The sequence below is a fragment of the Helianthus annuus genome, chromosome 6 (genome assembly GCF_002127325.2).
Source record: "Helianthus annuus cultivar XRQ/B chromosome 6, HanXRQr2.0-SUNRISE, whole genome shotgun sequence".
NCBI classification, from domain to species: domain Eukaryota; kingdom Viridiplantae; phylum Streptophyta; class Magnoliopsida; order Asterales; family Asteraceae; genus Helianthus; species Helianthus annuus.
The window spans coordinates 143947367-143968981 of NC_035438.2; the positions used below are offsets into that span (position 1 = coordinate 143947367).

Here is a 21615-nt window from a genome sequence, read left to right on the forward strand (position 1 = left end):
CCCTCATCTGTAGCAAGACATTAAATTATTTTATTTATTTGTTTTTTTTAATAAAATGGTGTATACTACAAAACTACAAGCATTGCGTTATAAGCTGTTCATAGTTTTTGACTCTTTATTCTTAGCACATCATACTTTGATTGAAAAATGAGATTGTCTAGGAATAGAAGTCGAATACTAATTACACATTGGATTTCTATGTGTGTATAACAACAACAACAACAACAACAACAAAAAATAAATTAAATGTCGTATGAGCAACGCATCGATACATTAGAGAACCTATTCTAGAATGTGTGTGTTTGAATAGGGTTCATGTTCGGACCGAGTACTTATGATCAAGGTTGGAGAACTCGCTAGTCGCTAGTCGGCCGGTGAGGTGGGGACTAGCGACTACTCGGGATTACTCAGGATTACTCGGGATTAATCGGATGAGAACTTTATATGTAAATTTTATAATTTTTATAAATATGTATATATATATACTCACATATCCATATCAATATAATACATAAAAAGGTAAAAGTAGTTCAAAATACAAACTAAACCTACATATAAGTCATAAGATAACAAGTCTTACTACTTAAAATTCAAACATTAACAAATAGCTCAAATGTAATCGTCATCCCTGTAGTTTTCAATGATTTCGACACCATCCGACTCGTATTCAATCTCCTCGTCTATTTCATCCTCTTTCTCCGACTCAAATTCTTCGTCATATTAGGGTAAGGGATAAGGAAAATGGGCTAAAGTTGTAATCTTGGGCCTGTTTTGTAAGGATTTCAAATGGGCCGACTAGGGCCGACTAGGGCGGCTTTGACCGGCTTTGACCGACTAGCGATTTTTTGACTGATTAGTGAGAAATTACTCAGTAGGAGGCCGACTAGCGACTAGTCGGCGATTAATCGCCGAGTAATCGCGATTTTTGCAACACTGCTTATGATCATACTTCGGTACGGTTATCTTGATGATCATATGTTGATTTAGTATCATTTCTGCATTGTTAATGATGATTAGAGACGGAAGTTAGGTTTTATTTATCTATTTATCTTTTTGGGTTAAGTTATTTTACAAAGGCTTCTAAAAATAAGAAGTATACAAAGACACGATGGATCGCACAAGATGCCACAATGTCGAACAAAATATAAAACAATTCCGAAAAATATAACACATTGTCGAGGTAAAAAGACACAATGAGTCTCAAAAAAAGACACAATGACGCAAATATAGAAAAACCACAATGATGATAAACAAAAATTTTAAAATTTACAACCTACAAATCAAAAGGTGAAAACCTAGAATCTCACATCGTAGAGTTCGATGAGCCGATTCCAATGCCGCTTAAATGAGGCCAATCGGAATCCGTTTGATACCTTTTGTACGACTTCTTATTTTTAGAAAGTCTTGTATTTGATCCTAAACCTTATATTTTTATGTTAAATAGTTTTTAATAGTTTTTATGTAAAATTCTTTAAATTAAAGATCTTTTTTCAAATGACTAATGAATAGAAGCACAACTACCCAATGTAACCCAATAGAAAAATACAACCCCATATGTCTGCGATTGCAGAAGGCACTTTGGACCCAAGCCCGCCATCTCTAATTTCGAAGAAAACTCACTGCTAAAGGTCCATTGCGATAAAACCTGACTGAAATTGGATTCGAACTCTAAGTCTCAAGTTTTTAGCCCATAACTCACTACTGAAGGTCCATTACCATAAAACCTGACTAAAATTGGATTCGAACCCTAATCCTTAGGTTTTTAGCCCAAATCCTCCTATGCAAGTTGAGCAAGGTCCATTACACTCCCTTTGTTAAGAAACCAAGAAAAGCCATGAAAAAAAATCAAGTGTAGATAACAGGGTGATTATTAAAACACGTATATGCAACCCATTCCATCACTCAAAGATAACCACTTCCCCCTCAAATTCAATCAAATCAACCCCCCAATTCATACACAACCATTTACACTCTCAAATCAATCAACCTCAACCAACCAGCAAAACCCTCATCAATGGCTGCAACCAACACCATTCTTTCTTCCAACTTTTTTGGATCAAGCATCCTGCTTTCAACTCCAACACCCAAAACCCACAAACCCTCAAGAAACAAGTTCATAATCCCCCAATCAATTCTTAACAAAAACCCCAATTCATCAAATCTTTTTAACCTCCAATCAAAGGCCACTTTAGCTGCTCTGTTATTCTCCTCAGTTGCATCACCACAAGCCTTTGCAGACACTGATCTACCTCCTCCCCCACAAACCCCACTTCAAGCTGAGTTAGTTAAACAAAACCCATCAACAAATTCATCACCTTTTTCACAATCCAATCTTCTTACAGCACCAAAACCCCAAAGTTCTGACCTTCCAGAGGGTAGTCAATGGAGGTATAGTGAGTTCTTGAATGCTGTTAAAAAAGGGAAAGTTGAGAGGGTTAGGTTTAATAAAGATGGTGGGGTGTTGCAACTTACCGCCACCGACGGCCGGAGAGCGTCGGTGGTGGTCCCGAATGATCCGGATCTTATCGATATCTTGGCGATGAACGGTGTCGATATATCGGTATCAGAAGGGGAGGGGGGTAATGGGTTGTTAGGGTTTATTGGTAACTTGTTGTTTCCTTTGTTGGCGTTTGGTGGTTTGTTTTTCTTGTTTAGGCGGTCACAGGGTGGGCCCGGCGGGCCTGGTGGGCTCGGTGGGCCCATGGATTTCGGCAGGTCGAAATCCAAGTTTCAGGAAGTTCCCGAAACGGGAGTTTCGTTCGCTGACGTGGCGGGTGCGGATCAGGCTAAGTTAGAGTTGCAAGAAGTTGTTGATTTCTTGAAAAACCCAGATAAGTATACCGCTTTAGGAGCTAAAATCCCGAAAGGGTGTTTATTAGTTGGACCACCGGGGACCGGGAAGACCCTTTTGGCTCGGGCCGTTGCAGGTGAAGCGGGGGTGCCGTTTTTCTCGTGTGCAGCGTCGGAATTCGTTGAGTTGTTTGTAGGTGTTGGTGCATCTAGGGTTAGGGATTTGTTTGAAAAGGCGAAATCGAAAGCGCCTTGCATTGTGTTTATCGATGAGATAGATGCGGTAGGAAGGCAGAGAGGAGCGGGTTTAGGTGGCGGGAATGATGAGAGGGAACAAACTATTAATCAGTTGTTGACTGAAATGGACGGGTTTTCAGGTAATTCGGGTGTTATTGTTTTGGCTGCAACTAACAGACCCGATGTTCTTGATTCGGCTTTGTTGAGACCGGGCCGGTTTGACCGGCAGGTGACTGTTGACCGGCCTGATGTTGCTGGCAGAGTCAAGATCCTTCAGGTTTGATCATCTTGCTTTTGAATTGTTTGTTGTTTATCTTGTTGCGCTTCTGTTATTAACACGCGTTTACTTGAATCATTTATGTGCCTGTTGTCATCCTTGTTACATCGTAATTCCATAGATTTTGGTTAAAAGATTCTTGTTTTTGTCATCATTGAAGGTAGGCCTGTAAACGAACCGAACAAACAGAAACGCGGGCATGTTCGTGTGCGTTCATTTAACTTTAACCGAACACGAACATATAATCGAACACATTTTTTTGTTCATGTTCGTGTTCGTTTATGTTCGTTCGTTTAAAACCTAAAGGAATAGTTCACAAACGTAAACGAACATAAACGTCTAACACAAATGAACATAATTGGCCAAACATAAACGAACATAGATTAGTTTTTTTATATAAGTTAGTGATTAGTTACGAAAAGTTCAATTCAAAAATCCATTTTTCATTACTGGAAAGCCCAATTACTAATTAGTTAGAAATCCTGTTTAATGTTTATATTTATATAACTACAATTGATTATGTGATTATTAAAACATAAATGAACATAAATGAATGAATATAAAAAGACGTTCACGAACATAAATGAACGAACAAAGCATGTGTTCATGTTCGTTTGTTTATTTAAATAAACGAACTTCCCAGTTCCCGCCGAATAGTTAACGAACAGTTCATGAACGTTCGGTTCGTTTACAGGCCTAATCGAAGGGGTTTTATTGTCATTTCACATCCTTACGAGAGGGAATGTGACTTTCTTCTACATGACAGGTGCACTCGAGGGGAAAGGCGCTTGCAAAAGATGTGGATTTTGAAAAGATTGCAAGGAGAACCCCGGGATTCACCGGAGCGGATTTGCAAAACCTGATGAATGAAGCCGCCATTCTTGCTGCCAGGCGGGAACTCAAGGAAATAAGCAAAGATGAAATAGCAGATGCTCTTGAGAGAATCATTGCTGGCCCGGAGAAGAAAAATGCGGTTGTGTCGGAAGAGAAAAAGAAACTTGTTGCATATCATGGTAACCAAAACATACATACTCTTCTTTCCTCTTTTTCGCAAAAGGGTATTTTAGACATGTTCCTTAGAGTGAAACATGTTACGTGTCATGTATTTAGTTGCATATCATGGTATATGCTATAACATGTTAAACCAAACACATATTCTTCCCTATATAGTTGTTAGTAGCGAGCATAGCACTCGCTATAACAAATAACGTAACGAAACGTGAGTTTCCCGCTAAATGATGTTAAGCGCCCAAATAGCGTGAAAATAGCATATTTAGTTTTTTTTTCTTTTTTCTTTTTTGATAAATATAGTTATATAGATAGAGATTGAAAAAAGAAGCGTATTTAGGGTTTTTTATTTTAGGAATGAAAAATGAAAAAAAAAAAAAAAAGCGTATTTCTTCCATATTTACAGGAATTTTTGATAAAATATACATATAAATTATTTCTAAAATTTACTTCTAGCGTATCGCTAAACATGAAATAGCACCCGCTATTTCATCGCTATCGCTACGTAGCGTGTTGGTAGCTTGTCGCTATCGTCCGCAATTCTCTATTGACAACTCTGCTTCCTTAGACTTTTTCTCAAAAAGGGTACTTTGGACATTTTGCTAAGTCCGGAACATGATAAATATCATGCAATTGCATATCGCGTTATTTGAAACATACCTTTTGCATTGTTTGCTTCAGAAAATTTTCAATGTAAAATCATCTATTTGTGCGTTTTCGATTGACACTTTAACAATTGATCTTTTCATTCTGATTCACAGAAAGGGTATTTTAGACATTTCACTAAGAGAAGTATGCTATATGTCATGCATTTTGTTGCATATCATGCTGAACAAAATTTGCATTACCTTTTACATCCTTTTTTTCTTCTGAAACTTGCATTGTTACTTTGTTGGAAAGTTTCAAGCTAAAATTACCTATTTGCCCCTTGGCCATTGATGCTTCAACTATAGCTCTTATAAAACTGATCCACAAAGAGGGTATTTTAGACGTTTTCCGAAGATCCAAACATGTTAGTTAAATGACAAGTAACTAGTTTTCTAGCATGGTAGCCGTAACGTTTTCTTTGTAACTATTGATCTTATTGGTTCTGGTCTACAAGGGTATTTTAGACATTTTTATGTTGATTTCACAGAGGCCGGACATGCACTAGTTGGTGCCCTGATGCCGGAGTATGATCCTGTAGCAAAGATATCCATCATTCCTCGTGGTCAAGCCGGTGGTCTTACCTTTTTCGCCCCTAGTGAAGAAAGGCTCGAGTCCGGTTTATACAGCAGAAGCTACCTTGAAAACCAAATGGCAGTCGCGCTTGGTGGAAGGTACAACGTTTTGTTTATCAGTACTTCTTTAGTTGCTAGTTTAGAACTCACCTCGTTGTAGGGGCAAAACCGTCTTTATAGGATATAATCTAGGGGCAAAACTGTCTAACATAATTACCTGAATGTTTTCAAAAAGGAAAATTGGATTTATATAATCCTAACTATTATCTATTGGCCAGCAACAGTCCAAACTAACGAAATGTTTGTGACAATCCGAACTTACAACCTATTTTCTCCCAACGGGCTTTTTCTAACTGTGGTCTAACCCCGTTAGTTTTTTTCTGACGTGGACTGCTTATGTGGCAAAAAAGTCAAACTTTTGATGACGTGGACTACTTATGTGGCAAAGTTTTGATGACATTGACTGCTTATGTGGCCAAGTTTTGATGACATGAACTGCTAATGTGGCAGTCGACGTCAGCAAAACTGACCTCAGTTAGAAAAAAAACTCCTCGTTGGGAGAAAAATAAGTCAAAAGTTGGGATTGTCACAAAACATTTCGTTAGTTGGGACTGTTGTCGGCCAATAGGTAATAGTTGGGATTCTTTAAATTCAATTTTCCTTTCAAATTTTTTTGGGCATGCCTGGAGTTGAAACCGAACTGGTTCTTTTGTTTATTTATTACTTACTTGGAAAACGACCACGTCTTAGGTTTACACTTTTCAAAATAAATTAAATAAGAAAGGGATAAAAATTAGAGTTTACTAGTTCTAAACCGCAACTGCTTTGCAGGGTTGCTGAAGAGGTTATTTTTGGAAAAGAAAATGTTACAACAGGAGCATCAAATGATTTTATGCAAGTTTCTCGTGTGGCGAGGCAAATGGTGGAGAGGTTCGGGTTCAGCAAAAAGATCGGTCAGGTAGCAATAGGCGGTGGTGGCGGTAATCCATTCTTGGGACAACAGGTACTCAAAAATTCTTTTTTTTTTTTTTTGCACCTATATCATTCTTTTTTTCCTAGTGGTGTTAAGATGGGCTGGTTGGATCACGGGTCAAAACATGTTGTAACTTAAAACAACGCAATTTAACAACGCATTTTAGCCATGGTTGCAAAAGTCGCTAGGCGCTCCCTAGTCGGATTTGGGAGTACTCGGGAAGTACTCGGCTTAGGCGGAGATTACTCGGGGAGTAATTGGCCTGGGAGACCAGTACTCGTGTCTCGGCAGCCTACCTTGTAGCGAGTACTCGGGGAGTAATCGGAGCCTAGGCGGGACTTTTACAACCATGATTTTAGCACACTTCTTATTGGGTCAACCCACAAACACATTATTTACACCCCTCAAGTTTAATACATCCCCTAAAGTTAGCGGCATAAATTTGACTTCGTCTACGTTTTACGTCTCGTGAGTCACTTGGTGTTAAAAATACATGTTTTTGTTTTACGCTTTTCCCCAGTTTTTGTCCCCTTTATCCAACTTTCAACCCCTTACCTAAATTTTTTCATCCGGCCCGTTTGGGTTTGAGATAGAACACAAGCTCCATCAACCATATTCAGGTTCAAATCGTAAACGATGTGTTTATAATATCATGTTTATAATATCAAATTTATTTACAGATGTCATCCCAGAAAGATTATTCTATGGCTACCGCCGATGTTGTGGATGCTGAAGTGAGAGAACTTGTAGAACGCGCATACGAAAGGGCAACATCTATAATCACAACACAAATCGACATCTTGCACAAGCTCGCTCAACTCCTTATCGAGAAAGAAACAGTCGACGGTGAAGAATTCATGAGCCTATTCATCGACGGCAAAGCTGAACTCTACATCTCCTAGATTTCACACTTTACATGTAGCAAAAGTTTTATATAATTAATGTACATGTTTGCTTGCTTCCCACACATTCGTTATCAAGAAAATTATATAAATAAATAAAAGCCAGTTTTTTAACTTTAACCAGCGCTACTTTACTGACCACAACAACAATGGCGACATGCTTACAACAATAGGATCTCATTTGGGTCGTTTTTTGTCTTCAAGAGTAGCGGCTTCATTCAACATATCAACTGCGTCTTTGTGCATGTCCAGCTTGGCAAGGGCAACAGCTTGCATGTAAAATGCGGTTGACCAGTCAGGGTACACGCATTGTGCTTGCATGGCGTCTCGAAGGGCTGCATCGGGTTGATCACACATGAGGTGGCATAGACTGCGCCTTGCGTACACTGTCCGTGATATCATAGTGCCAACATCGATGAACTGTCAAACTCAAATCAGATTCACATAATTAAATTACTATATAATAACAATGACATAAATTTTAATCAAATAAATTGAAACAAATTGTTAAATCTGAAAAAAAATGTCAGTTTAAAAACCAGGGCTGATCACTAGGCCAAACTTGCTGATAAGAGATGAACAAAACGGTTTTTTCCGAACCGAAACCGGTTTTGGCTTTGACCACTTCCAAGTCAAACCGGTTTCGGTTTGAAAGCAGTTCGGTCTTGTCATGGTTTGGTTGGTCTGAAAGACCGGTTTCGGTTTGGTTTCCATACGTAAACCAGTTCTTGCACGCACTTTTTTAACGTCAAAAAAGTAAAAAAAAACATAAAATGCGAACTTTATTGTTTTTTATGGTTATTTGAAGATAAAAATAAACAGGTTTTTATTTGAAACCTTTTTGGACCCACAGGCGAAAAATGAAACCTTTGGTCTAAACTGCCAAAATGACCCAAACCACAGGGACTAAAATGGCATTTAACTCTTTTTTTAAAGTTCAATCAAATAACCTTTTTTAAATAAGTGGACCAGTTTTTCTTCTTACTGGTTTGGCCAAAATCCGTTCGGTTCGGTTTTTGGTGTGCAGAAGGGGAACCGATCCCAAACCTACGGTTTGTATACCAAACCGGACCAGTTTGTACGATACCAGTTCTAAACCGGTTTCGGTTGGCAAAACCGGTTCAGTTAACCGGTTTTGTTGTTCATCTCTACCTGCTTACATGTTACCTAGCGATGTAAACGAGCCGAAACACGCTGAAACTTTGAGGTCAAGCTATAGCTATACTAGGGTCCTCTCAAGTTGGCTCATGAACCATGTTATGTGAGCTTATATATAAATGGTAACATGGTATTGAGTTATAACTTATAACGTTAAAGTTGGGCTTAACTTAAACGAGCCAACAAGCCAGCTTCTTGGCTCAAGCTCGGCTCATTTATTAACAACCAATTTCGAGCAGGCTTTTTTCTCGAGAGCCACGAGCTTTTCGATAAAGCTAAGTGGAACGCGGAAGCAGATTAAACATCCAAATGGGCAGGTAAAGTGTAAAGTGAAAACCAACCCAAAATACGTACCTGAGAATAACAATCAATGGCGGTTCTAAAATCTTTATCACGAAAAGCTAGATCCCCGTGCTTCCTTGCCTCCAACATATCCCTCATTTGTTGGGTCCACTCTTGAAAAGAAAGCTGATAAAAACATCACCATACAAATACAATTATCAGAAGCATGAAAATAAAATAAACCGAAGAGTTTAGTACACGAATGGTCTCTGTGGTTTACCAAAATTTTGGATTTGGTCCCTAGCTTGCCAAAAGTACTCGAATAGTCCTTGTGGTTTGGACTTTAAAACGCATTTAGTCCCCAGCTAACGAATCTAAAGGTTTTAGCAGGTCCAAAATTATGGGCTAAATGCGTTACAAAGTGCAAACCACAGGGACCATCCATGTACTTTTGGAAAAGCTACAGACTAAATTCGTTACAAATTGCAAACCATAGGGACCATCCGTGTACTTTTGGAAATCCAAAATGTTGGTAAACCACATGGACCATCTGTGTACTTTACTCTAAACCGAATCGAAAGTTTAAACTGGATCCATCACCTCATTGGTGCCTTCATCGTCTTTATAATGTGTCATCACGAGTATCTGGTGGATGGCTGTTAGATCCACACGTGTACATGCATCACCCATCGGAGAAAGAGGGTGGGGCGGTGTGGTGGGTGCTTCTTCATGTTTTGGGATCCCAAGCATCTCATAAGACGGAACCTACATATATAATTGATTTTAGTTTATTATTAAGCGATTAAACCGTCTGCAGCCACATGAGATAACATACATACAAAGTGGTAAAATGGGCAGGTCAAGCAGGATGAGTGAGTCGGGTTGTGTCAACCCAGAAAACACTCTTTTGTCTTTTCGATTTAGAATTTTGTAAATGATTGTGTTAAGTATAAATATATGATGAAAGAAACAAATTATTACAACAATAATCTATGTTTTTATAATAAAATGTTGTATAAGGTTTTATGCGGGATGAGCTCAGTACCTTACTCATACCGATACCGAAAGTACCGATCCCAAAAATCGTCAAAATGGGTACAGGTACCGGTACAGTATTCAGAGGTATAAAGTGGGTAAAATACCGTACCGGTAAGTACTGATCCCAAAAAACGTAAAAAATGGGTACCGAAGTGGTACTGAAATTCGATCGCCACGGTATGGTTTGATACCCGGTATTTTTTGGTACCTAGTAGCATAGTTGTCGATAGCGACCATAGCGGTAGCGCGCTTTATGGCGATGCGACTATGTGTTGCTATGTTGGTTATGGCGATGAATAGCGAGCTTAGCGACAGTTTGGATTTTTTTTTTTTGATGTTAATATCAATTAGATATAGCTATGAAATAGCTGGATTTATAGGTTTTTGTTAAATATACATGTAAAATATCATATATACAAGGGTATTTTGATGTAATATACATATAAAAATTTTCAAAATTCTTTTTCTAGTGTAATCGCTATTTATAAAGTAGCCGTCGCTATTTGTCGCTATTCGCTACGTAGCCTACAGGTGCCTTGTCGCTATTTGTCGCTATTCGCCATCGACAACTATGCCTAGTAGTCCAGTACCGATTGCTCATCCCTATTATGCAGTCTGGATACACTTCGAACAACTTTTGGCCGATTTTGACCATTTCCATCTCATCTAATTCTTAATAATTTTTATCCTACTAACTAAGATAAACATAACCCAAACCAGCATAAAAATCCCATTATTATGCAAATGAGTCAAAGATCCCACCTCTACATGCCCGCACCACACTGATACGTATCAGAATTGAATGGAGATGATGAAAAATAAATCTGTAACTATATTTGATAAACTTTGATAAACTGAAGAAGACAATACAAAGACTAGCCACCAAAGTGGTCCAGGGCTAAGCCCTTCTCATGCACAAGGCAATGAGCCTAATCACCGACTAATTCTCTTCCTATCCTTTACTAATGACTAATGCCTTATTTATAGAAAAGTAATTACACTAATACCCCTTACACTATTACACTAATACCCCTTACACTATAAATCTACATGCCCGCACCACACTCAATCCGTTATAAAGAAAGTGAAAACACATTAAATACGTAAACCACAAGAACGAAAGTGAGGACTGACATCTGGTTTGGTCTGCAACGGGGCAAGTGTGGCAACCAAATCTTTCGTATTTGGTCTTTCCCTTGGTTCATACTGTAAGCATCGTGAAGCAAGATCAAACACAACAGTCGCTTCTTCAGTCGAAAAGTTACCCTCCAAATGTGAATCCATCAACAGAGAAATGTTTTTCCCCCTAATCATTTCAAGCGCCTGCGGCAAGCATCAAATGTCCACATCATCAACTTTTTCAAGTTAATTAATGCATTATAACTACTTACGTGACTCGGGGGAATATGTTTTCCACTCAGAAGATCCAAAAGTACCGTCCCAAAGCTAAAACTAACACTTTCAGGCGTAACTCTCCCTATGAGAGAAAAAAAACATGATTATTAGGCAATGCTATTTAAAATATGACCACCAATGATCAGCTATTCATGTAAGCTCATCAAAATGGGTTGATTTAGTTTATATCTAAGGGTGCCAACGAGCTGAGCGGCTTGATATCGGCTCGAGAGAAAGCTCGAAACAAGCCAAGCCGAGCTTGAGCCTAAAATAAAGCTCGTTTATTTATCGAGCCCAAGCTCGAGCCTGGCATGTGAAGCTCACCAGGCTCGTCGAGCCTTAAAGTAATATTAATTCATTATATATAATAATATTTACCCCTTATTTAAAGTTGTCTAGTAAACGAGGAGAGCCGAGCTTATTTAAACTTGTTTGTGAGCCGAGCCCGAACCTAAAACTAAGCTTGTTTAGTAAATGAGTCCGAGCCCGAGCTTCACTTATAGAGCAAGCAAGCCTAAACGAGTGTATGATTTATATTATTTTTAATTAATAGATAATAAATGAGCTGAGCTCAAGCTTGAAAAATTACCAACGAGCCGAGTTTGAGCTTTGAAAACAAAGTTCAAATCGAGCCGAGCTCTCATAAGTTAATTGAGCCCGAGCTCAACCTGGTCAAGCTCGAGCTCGGCTCGGCTCGTTTGCACCCCTTCATATTAATAAAACTTAAAAATTCGGCTTAAAAAATGCATGCCAATCATTTAACAACCACCAAAACCGCTTTATTAAAAAAACTTAGAACATTATTTTAGTAATTTTTTCTTTTATCATATTTAGTATGTTAAATCATTTACAAAATTCAGAAAAAAAAAATAGACAGGTCAACCCAAGTACCCAACTCATTTCCCTTTGCAATTTGAATTTATTCATTTTGACCCGTTAACCACCTTGTAATGTAACGTCAAATAAAAGTACCGTTTCTTAGATACTCTGGAGGAGTGTATGCAAGATTTGTGCTATAACTTTTCCCATCCCTACTATTTTTCATCAACCCAAAACATGAAAGTCGTGGATCGCCATTCTGCCACATATTCCAATCAAGTTATCAACGTGATTTTATAATAATATATAGAATAGTTTCATCATCACCACAACGGTAGTTACAGTATTCATGTTGGATACTCAAAAATATTATATTTCACAATGGAATACATTATGAAAATAGAAATAGGGAAAACTACAGTACCTCATCGAAGAGAACTCTATATGCATTTAAATCATGATACAATGGACGGCCTTCAGTACTGCAGTAATCCAATGCTTCAGCAATACATAGAGCAACCCGTAAACGCATTGCCCATTCGATTGTTTGATTCTCCCCTGTCAATAGATCAAAAAGAAAATTTTTCATTTATTTTAAAAAAAAAATTACAAAATACCTAATGTGTTAGTCATGATTTCAAAACCAATACTATAACAATAATAACCAAAATGTTTAAATAAGACGATTTAGGAGGTTGTACGCAATTTAGGGGTGCTAAACCGGTCGTGTCCGTGGGTTGGTGGGTCCTACCCGACCCGAACCCAAAAACTTTAGACGAACCCGAACACGAAAATCGTGTCATACATATGAACCCGAACACGACCCGCATATTTGCGGGTTGACCCGAACACGACCCGTTCAACCCGAATGTTTCATTTTTTAGTTTCTTTCCGTAAATTAGTCTATTAAATTTAAAATTTTTACTACATAATAGACAAATGTATATAATACAATTACATTAAAATTATAATTATAAAGTCTTATGTCAATTTCTGTTTTTAAGTTATAATTATGGCTTAAAATAGCTATCCAATTTAATTTGACATAAAACATATTGTGAAAAAAGAAAATATAATACAAACAGGTTAAACGGGTCAACCGTCAACATACCAACCCACCCGGGTTGACACGAACATGAACGGAGCCCATTTAGATTAAACCCAAACCCACAAATTCGTGTTAGGTTCGTGTCATATTTTCAGGTCTTGTCAGAAATTCACACCCCTAGTATGCGTTAATAAATTCCCTTTGGGTGATTTTCAACCCGTTTGACATGTTTGATCCATTTGACCCGTACACTTTAAAGCTAAACATTTTTAATTAACCCCTTTAACAAGTTTGATAAAATCGACATCTCAAATTAGACCCGACATGAGTAATTGGATCAAAATTCCCACCTCTAACGTTACCAAACCGTTTGGCTATTTTATGTTAGCAAACGTAAAATGGTATTATGGTTATGAATACATACAGTGAAATAAATGTTTGGCTAGAGTATCGTTAGGCATATACTCTGCAACAAGTAGCCTTTCATCCCCATCACAACAATATCCGATCAAATTAGCGACCCTATTATGCCTCAACTTTCCAACTCCCCATGCTTCATCCTTACAAAACATAACAAAGTAAATTTAGTAATTACCATCTTATACTAATTTAAGCTATCCGTATGTGTGCAATACAAACATAAGGTATGTTTGGCATGGAGCTTTTATGAGCTTTTAGGAGCTTCTAGCTTTAAGCTTTTAAGAAAAAGCTCCTACTCAATAAAAAGCCTTGTTTGGTTGAAGGAGCTTGAAGCTTTTGGTTGAACGCTCCTACTAGTAGCGTTTAGAAGGAGCTACAAGCTTTTAGGGCAAAAATGATTATTTTAACCTCTAAAAATAATGAACTTTTTAATGCAGAAACTTTTTAAATTTTTAGTTATGTCCATTTTGGTCATTTTATACATTTTATTAAAAGCTCCAGTTACTCTGCCAAACACCAAATATATATATAAAAAGCTACAGCTACTAGCTACCAGCTTCCAGCCACCAGCTACTTTTGCCAAAAATACCCATAATATCAAAGTATGGTGGGTTATTTGGCATTATATTTAACACAACTTGTTGATCACAATTGCTAATTCTCAATAACTTTTTATCCTTTTTGTCAAAAAAAAAAAAAAAACAAAAAGAAAGAAAGAAAGATCAAATAAAACTTGTTGTTTTAAAGAAATATGTAAACAATGTAATGAACTTAATTTGCAAAATAGGGGGTGTTTGGATGTGCATTTTAGTGTTGGGGATAAGAACCTAAGATACTTCTGCTTACGATTATCTATCCTTATTTCACAAATCATCTCCTTAAACAATCTGCATTTAGAGAACAATCAACACCATAAAACCGATTAGCAAAACCAAGGGCGTAGCTATGTGGGGGCGGGAGGGGGCGGCCGACCCCCTGAACTTTTCGCTCGTTAGTGGAGAGTATGTAGTTTTCGTATATAAATTTTTGGGTATACACGTTTTTTACCCCCGGTTTTAGAGAAATTTTTGGTATATACGTTTTCGACCCCCCGTTTGGAAATCTCAAGCTTCGCCACTCAAAACATGCACATCCAAACACCAGCAAATTTACATACATTAAGCAGTCTTTATATAATCAAAACAGCTACTAATCCTACTATAAACCCACCCAAATCCACAATTAACCAAAACAAAAAACAAACAGTAAACCCTAAGACCCAAATCAAAACACCAAGAATACCGCAAACTGTTTGGGATCAGGCCACGCCATTTTCGAAAACTTCTTAACAGCAATCCACCTCTTATTCTGCAGCCTACCCTTATACACAACATTCGGAGCTTTCTCACCACTTTCAGAAAGAATATACTCTGAACTGAAGTTATTAGTTGCACCCTTCAAGTCCGCCAATGAGTACTCAGAAAACACAGGCACTCCGGCGAAAGCAGCCCCTTTTCCGTTGGCTGGAGCATTATTCCGGTGAAAACTATCTTTTTCCGATGTGGGTTTTTTAGAAAAGAATGAATTGCAACAACCCATGAGTTCAAGACTCACAAAAGGTTGAATCTTGAGTAGCAGAAGTTGGGTTTTTTGTTATTGTTGGTGAAAGAAAGAAGGAAACAGATATGAAAGTTTGTGTTTTTGACTGTCAATAATATTTTACTAGTATTAAGCCACAGCAACTTGTGTTAAGCAGTAGCAATACTATACTATTGTCAGCGACCACCAACACCGTAGAAGCTCGTAAAAACAAAATAAATAAAACTGGGAAAAAATAACGCCGAGCGAAAAACAAACATAAAATCTTTGAATCACGCACGCTCATTGCTGAGAAATTAAACCGAAACGTTAAATATAGAGAAAAATAACTAAGTCCATCCAGGACCGGCGTGTTGGACGAACTCATCAAACGCAGAAAAATAGATGTGACGCGACGGGTCAGTCAAACGGGAAAAAAATATACGAAAAAATCTTGAACCCCACACGCATGTTGCGGTGCGTTAACTCACAAAATTTAGAATGAAACAAAAAACTTGGGAAAGATGAAAAGTATGGTGGACCAAAATTGAAAATAAAAAAGAGTTGGAATTAAATTGCAAAAGATGAAAAACTTTAGGTTAAAAGCAAAAAAACTAAGGGTCTAAATTGCAAAATTGAAGTTATTTATTAATTTTAGATAAAGATAAAAATAAAAATAAGTGATATCTATATATTGGTTATTAATTAATATTAATATTAAAAAAATTTATTAAACAAATATAAATAAAATTTATTAGGTTGAAGGAGAGAATGATATGTGACATTATTTGGAATCTTTTATTATACGTTAGATTAGATTAGATTATATGATATGGTAAAGGTTACTGTAAAAGATACCAAAAGTGTGAGAAGGATAAGAAAGAATCTACATCATTAGATCTTTGATCTAATGGTTTAGATTAATAGGGACCAAATTGTAAAATTTGTTTTATTTTTTTGACTGAATTGAAAATTAATAGGGGTAATAAAGTCTTTATATCCATTCAAAATAGGAAACTGTAATCAAAATCCATACAATTTCGATCTCTCTTTCCAATCGCACGATCAGAGCTCTCTCTCTCTACAATTTCGATCTATCTCTCTACATTGCAGTGGAGCGGCGGCGGCGAGAGGCAGCGGCAGTGGTGGTGCCGGATCGGCAGTGGTGGTGCAGCGGTGGTGGTGCCTGATCGGCAGTGGTGGTGCGGTAGCGGCGATCTCTCTCTCTCTCTACATCGCACGACCAGATGATCTCTCTCTCTCTCTACACGACAGCATCGGCGGAGCGACAGTGGTGGTGCCGGAAGTGGAGAAGATGATACAGAGGTGTAATGTATTGAATGGTGTTATATATGTGCTGAATGGTGTTATATTCTTTATTGAATGGTGTTATATATGTGCTGAAGGGTGTTATATTCTTTATTGAATGATGTTATATTCTTTATTGAATGGTGTTATATTCTTTACTGAATGGTGTTATATACGTGCTGAATGGTGTTATATTCTTTACTGAATGGTGTTATATTCTTTACAGATGTGTAATGATTATTGAATGGTGTTATATATGTGCTGAATGGTGTTATATTCTTTACTGAATGGTGTTATATTCTTCACTGAATGGTGTTATATAGTATATACTTACTGAATGGTGTTATATACTTGCTGAATGGTGTTATATAATTATTGAATGGTGTTATACATGTGCTGAATGGTGGTTGCAGTGTTATTCGTAGTGTTTTTTTAGAGATCTTTTAAGAAAATCATGTTCCTATAATTAAGGTGGCGGTTATGGTAAGTTTTGAATTAATTATAAAATTACTTGTTTACCCTTTTGAATTAATTTAGATGGAGGACACATCTCCACAATATTTCTCACATTTCTCACACTTTTAACCTTTTTTTACAATAACCTTACCCTATATGATAGAATGTTTTGAGAGGATAAAACACAAAGATTTATTTTTCAGATGTTGTAAAAGTTTGGAGGCATGTGAATGTACGCATTCGTGTGATAGAGAGAGATCTGAAATGTTTGGGAAAAAGCCGATCACTTTAACTTTGTCCTCTACAAGATTTGTATAGATTCTATATAAAATATTGTTTGTGAGTATGGGTAGATTCTGATTAAAGTGGTTAGGTTAGATTGTGAGTTTGATACTGATTTTTTTTTTTTTTTGAAATTAGATTCTTCGTATCTATTCTTTACTTGTTGTTTGTTTACTCTGTGTGATGTGTCCACTCTTGTTGACATGTATTATACATTACTAGTGGGAAACCCGCGCGTTACTGCGGAGTCGATAATACAGGACAAAAATATAATTTAAACCTTAAAACAATAAAAAAATTATAATATATTAGGTGTGGTTCTCATTATACGCCTATGCAAACAATCAAAACAACCCTTTTAAAGAAAGCAATTTTTAACCAACCCGGACCGACCTGAAACCCATTTTGACCCGGGTCCGTTTCAACCCGAACCCATTCCGACCCAAACCGTTTCGACCCGAACAAAAACAACCCTTTTTTGTAAATGACCCATGACCCGACCCAAACCGACCCGGTTGCCAGGTCTCGATTGCATGGTACAACATAAGCATTTAGGTATGCTCCTAAAATGCGCGTCATAGCATAAAACTTGTTAAAAATGGATATAAAGATTATAATGTTTTAACAAAAGAAATGCCAATAATAAAGTTTTAAATCATCGGGAACCCAATGTCTCAACATCTTCAGATCCTGAGAAACTCTTTCCTCCTTGATCCGCCTTCGTATGCGGGTCACTGCTGTTATGTGACGGATGCTCGAACTTCATTCGGGAACTAACCCGTCTCTGATGTTCTGAGAGAATAAAAGTACTTGTTAGATAAACAAAAAGTGGTTGACATTTTGAGTCAGCATGTTTGACTTTAAAATTTCAACTTCTGTATTCTTTTTCCATTAACTTCCAAAACTTGGAAAAATCATAGTTTCTTGAGGTGAAAAGTCAATGTAAAAAAATTCAAATAGTTAAGAAATCAAATATACAAAGTTAAAGACAAGTCAAATTACTTTTGCTATTGATTGCTTACCGAGTCATGGTTAAGAAATCATCCCAAATCAGTTTACTGAGTTCGTCCTTCTCCTCAGCCGTGAGCTCAAAGTTCAGTTCTCTACCACACATGAAAGCGGTTTAAAATTGGTGAATTATACTATTTAGACATGATGCAATACGTGTCATACAAACAAGCAGCTTCTTGTTGGGAGCCAACTGTACCTGGATAGATTTGTTTTTTATCGACTTTAATGGCAGCTTGCCATTTCATGTTCTTATAATATACCCCTCTCAACATGGTCAAACTTACTTCATTTTGACCTATATGGATTACCTAAAATCAAAATTTCAAAAGGTTTTAACATTATTTACAGGTGAGATAAAGGATAGTTACTGTAAACAAATACTAAACCAAAGTTGCTTGCCTTTTAACATGGGTCCCTGTTCCATATGAACAAACATCAAAACCTTCCCTCTTTAGCAGAAAGTGAGCTTCCATGCTTCGGTTCTGATTTGAGGAGCATACCATAGATATCTCAATCTCATTGTACACGATTTTTCTGTTCAACACTGCAGAAGAATTTTCATATAGTTAAAATCAAGATTATTCTTGTTCATAACTTAATACCATAGATTAACAAAGATTGGTATTCTTAGCGAGATTGCACATCAAAACATCCGCAATAGATTTGCAGCACTTCCCTTTATTAAACACCACTTCGTCAAAGAAGTATTTTTTTTTATTTTGGTATATATTCGTAAAGTAATATCATCTGTATCCGTATCTATATATTCATGCACTTCTTCAAAATCAAACCAATAGAACATTAAAAAAAAAAAAAGAGGATTACAAACCACCATTACCAAAAGAGGGGTGTAAATGATCTCAAACAGCTTGTGAGCTACTCGAGATCGCCTCGCTAAAAGCTCGATTCGAGCCTAGCTTAAATAAGCTCAAGCCTAGAGTGAACAAGCCCGAGCTTGAGCTTCACTTATCAAGCTCGAACAGGCACACGACCCTAGATGTGCACAAATTGGTTCCAAACCCTAAACTGGTTCAGGTAGGTCAATGAAAAGTGAAAACCAATTTTGGTTTGAAACCGGTTCGGATTATGTTAGTTTGTAGACTGGTTTTAACCAGTTTTGAGCAGCTTTTTACCGGTTCAGTTCGGGTTCAAACCAGTTTCAAAGTAAAGTTATAAACCCGTCCCAAACCTATGATTTCCATCCGGCTCAAATAGGTTCCTTCGCTTGTCGGTTACAAACCGGTTTCAGATCGGGTTGAAATTTGGTTTCAGCTCAGGAACCGTTTTTGTGTAGAGGATTATAAACCGGTCTCAAACCTACGATTCCTATAACCAGCCTGTTAATTATATAACTCTTGTTCAACATGCTTGCATTGTAACTTTGCTTCTAGCTTCTAGATAAACAATTACAGTATATTTAAAGTAGAGAACAACCGAAGAGTATACACATACCATGAAATTACTTTAAAATATGAATGTTGGGTAACCTGAATGCACAAAAAGAAAAGAAGTCAAGCTTGCAAATCATGATCTAAATAATTCTAACATCCCATACACGATTAACTAAAAGCAAATAAAGATTTGATTGATTGGATCGGGATTTATAAACTTACCTGAGATATAGAGAAGCTAATCTTTGATAAGCTCTTTAAAAACCAGGGTTCTTCAACCCACAACCTCCTCGCATTCCTTAATAACCTCCCCCAGCCTCACTAACATGGTCAACGACTGAAGGTGAAGCCCACCAACTCAGATCATTCTTCACTCCCATCTCACCTGAAATTTCATTTTCACCGATAAAAATCCCCAATTTCTTCATTAAAACACCATGTACACACCAAATATAAACACATTAATTTACCAAAATACAAACATAACATGAACCCTAGATCTCCAGTTCTTTATAATTCAGTAAAAACATGCATAAAACAACTAAATAATCACAATGTAGAGATTGTAATTGGTTTACAAGATAACTGTGATGAATCTTACTAACCTGCGATTGGAATTCAGCCTCTGTCAGACTCCAAACTTGCGCACCCAACAGAGACTAAAGATATAAATGTTCTTGATCCATCCCATCATATGGTTATGATTAAATCCTGAAACCGTTTTGGTTTAATTATGCATTTATTGAATTCGGCTGTCGTCGTAACCCCATTGAACCATCGAACTTTTGATATACATCTCTGTATCGCATCTTATATGTGTGGGAAGTACATAAATATACCTAAAATTCAGTGGGTGGGATGGAAACGCACAAATGCTTCAATTGTTGCATTCAATGGAGAATTAAAATTAGCATTCACTACTGCATCGATGAGGGTGACAAAATCATTCTAACCATAATTAATTGCTCCCACCGTTTCATTTGCTTGTTCGATTGACTACATATTCGGAGGGGGATGTAAGGAGAGGAAGACAAAATGGGGAGAAAAATGAAAAAATTTAGATTTTATTTGAGACTTTTAGGCTGCCATCTTAAAAAATAGGTGTTAAATTACAATTGTGTACATGGGAAATGCTTATATATAGTATATAGATATAGATTATTATTATTATTACTATATATTAATTAGGCAAATGAAATGAACAGTTAATTTAATATATTATAATCATGTATTAATATATTAATAATTATTATTATTTTCTTTACTTTCTAAGTTGGATAACTGGTATCGAAAATACCGGTACGGTCCGGTTCATTATCGGTACATGAACGTAAAAATCGGCACCAGCCTGATACAGAAAACGCCTAAAGTTAGTACCGAATTGAGTTTGAAAATCTTTTAGTTTGGGAAATTCGGTACTGCTACACGGTACCATTTGCTCATCCCTGATCAGAGCTCTGTGGCAACCGATACCGAAAATACCGGTTACGGTACCAGTATATGAAGGTAAAAATCGGTAGCGAACCTGTACTAGGAACGCCAAAAGTCGGTACCGAATTGGTACTTAGGATCCTTCTGTTTGGGAAATTTGGTACCGGTACCCAGTATTATTTGCTCGTCTCTGACCACGTGTTTCATACCAACAACATCATTAATATACAAGTTTTTTGGTTGATTTTCTTTCGATTATTTTTTATTGTTTTTTTACATTTTCTTTTTGTTCTTGTTAGTGGTTCCGTGTGCAACGCGCTCGTAGTGATTTTAAAACACATGTAAACACAGACTAAATAACAAAAGAAATTCGCCGCAACGCGGCTAGGGTGATAAACCTAGTTTATGGTAATTTTTATTGGCTTATGTTTTGTTACTGCTTTTTAGTGCCTGTTGTCGGTGACCTATCACTCAACTGGTATTAAATCAGACCTGATCCAGATGTAGAGAAGAAAGGGGTACTTTGAAACATGCGTGGCCACGTCACCCGTTAACGGCTGGAACACCGCGCCGGCTCGTTAATCGCGGCCGTGAATGGGGGATTCTGTTAGT

At 37.1% G+C, this 21615-nt stretch overlaps 2 protein-coding genes and 2 long non-coding RNA genes across 4 annotated transcripts; 1 reads left to right on the plus strand and 3 right to left on the minus strand.

The window, feature by feature from the left end:
* The first annotated feature begins 1790 nt into the window (after positions 1–1790).
* On the plus strand, positions 1791–7527 carry LOC110865979 (ATP-dependent zinc metalloprotease FTSH, chloroplastic). The gene is made up of 5 exons (XM_022115322.2): positions 1791–3304; positions 4071–4317; positions 5448–5631; positions 6364–6535; positions 7186–7527. The coding sequence occupies exons 1-5, from the start codon at positions 2015–2017 to the stop codon at positions 7405–7407; spliced, it is 2115 nt and encodes a 704-aa protein (XP_021971014.1). The 5' UTR covers positions 1791–2014; the 3' UTR covers positions 7408–7527.
* LOC110865980 (serine/threonine-protein kinase BSK1) lies at positions 7425–15243 on the minus strand. Its single transcript, XM_022115323.2, has 9 exons — positions 14849–15243; positions 13572–13707; positions 12524–12657; positions 12253–12358; positions 11277–11362; positions 11020–11208; positions 9448–9612; positions 8920–9033; positions 7425–7827 (listed from the first exon to the last, which is right to left on the minus strand). The coding sequence occupies exons 1-9, from the start codon at positions 15143–15145 to the stop codon at positions 7585–7587; spliced, it is 1470 nt and encodes a 489-aa protein (XP_021971015.1). The 5' UTR covers positions 15146–15243; the 3' UTR covers positions 7425–7584.
* Positions 15244–17777: 2534 nt separating this feature from the next.
* LOC110864206 lies at positions 17778–18509 on the minus strand. Its single transcript, XR_002549721.2, has 3 exons — positions 18378–18509; positions 18193–18273; positions 17778–17962 (listed from the first exon to the last, which is right to left on the minus strand). It is a non-coding gene; the product is annotated as an uncharacterized LOC110864206 (long non-coding RNA).
* A 79-nt stretch (positions 18510–18588) lies between these two features.
* LOC118479813 lies at positions 18589–20588 on the minus strand. Its single transcript, XR_004860910.1, has 4 exons — positions 20178–20588; positions 19795–19957; positions 19634–19668; positions 18589–18725 (listed from the first exon to the last, which is right to left on the minus strand). It is a non-coding gene; the product is annotated as an uncharacterized LOC118479813 (long non-coding RNA).
* Between the last annotated feature and the right edge of the window lie 1027 nt (positions 20589–21615).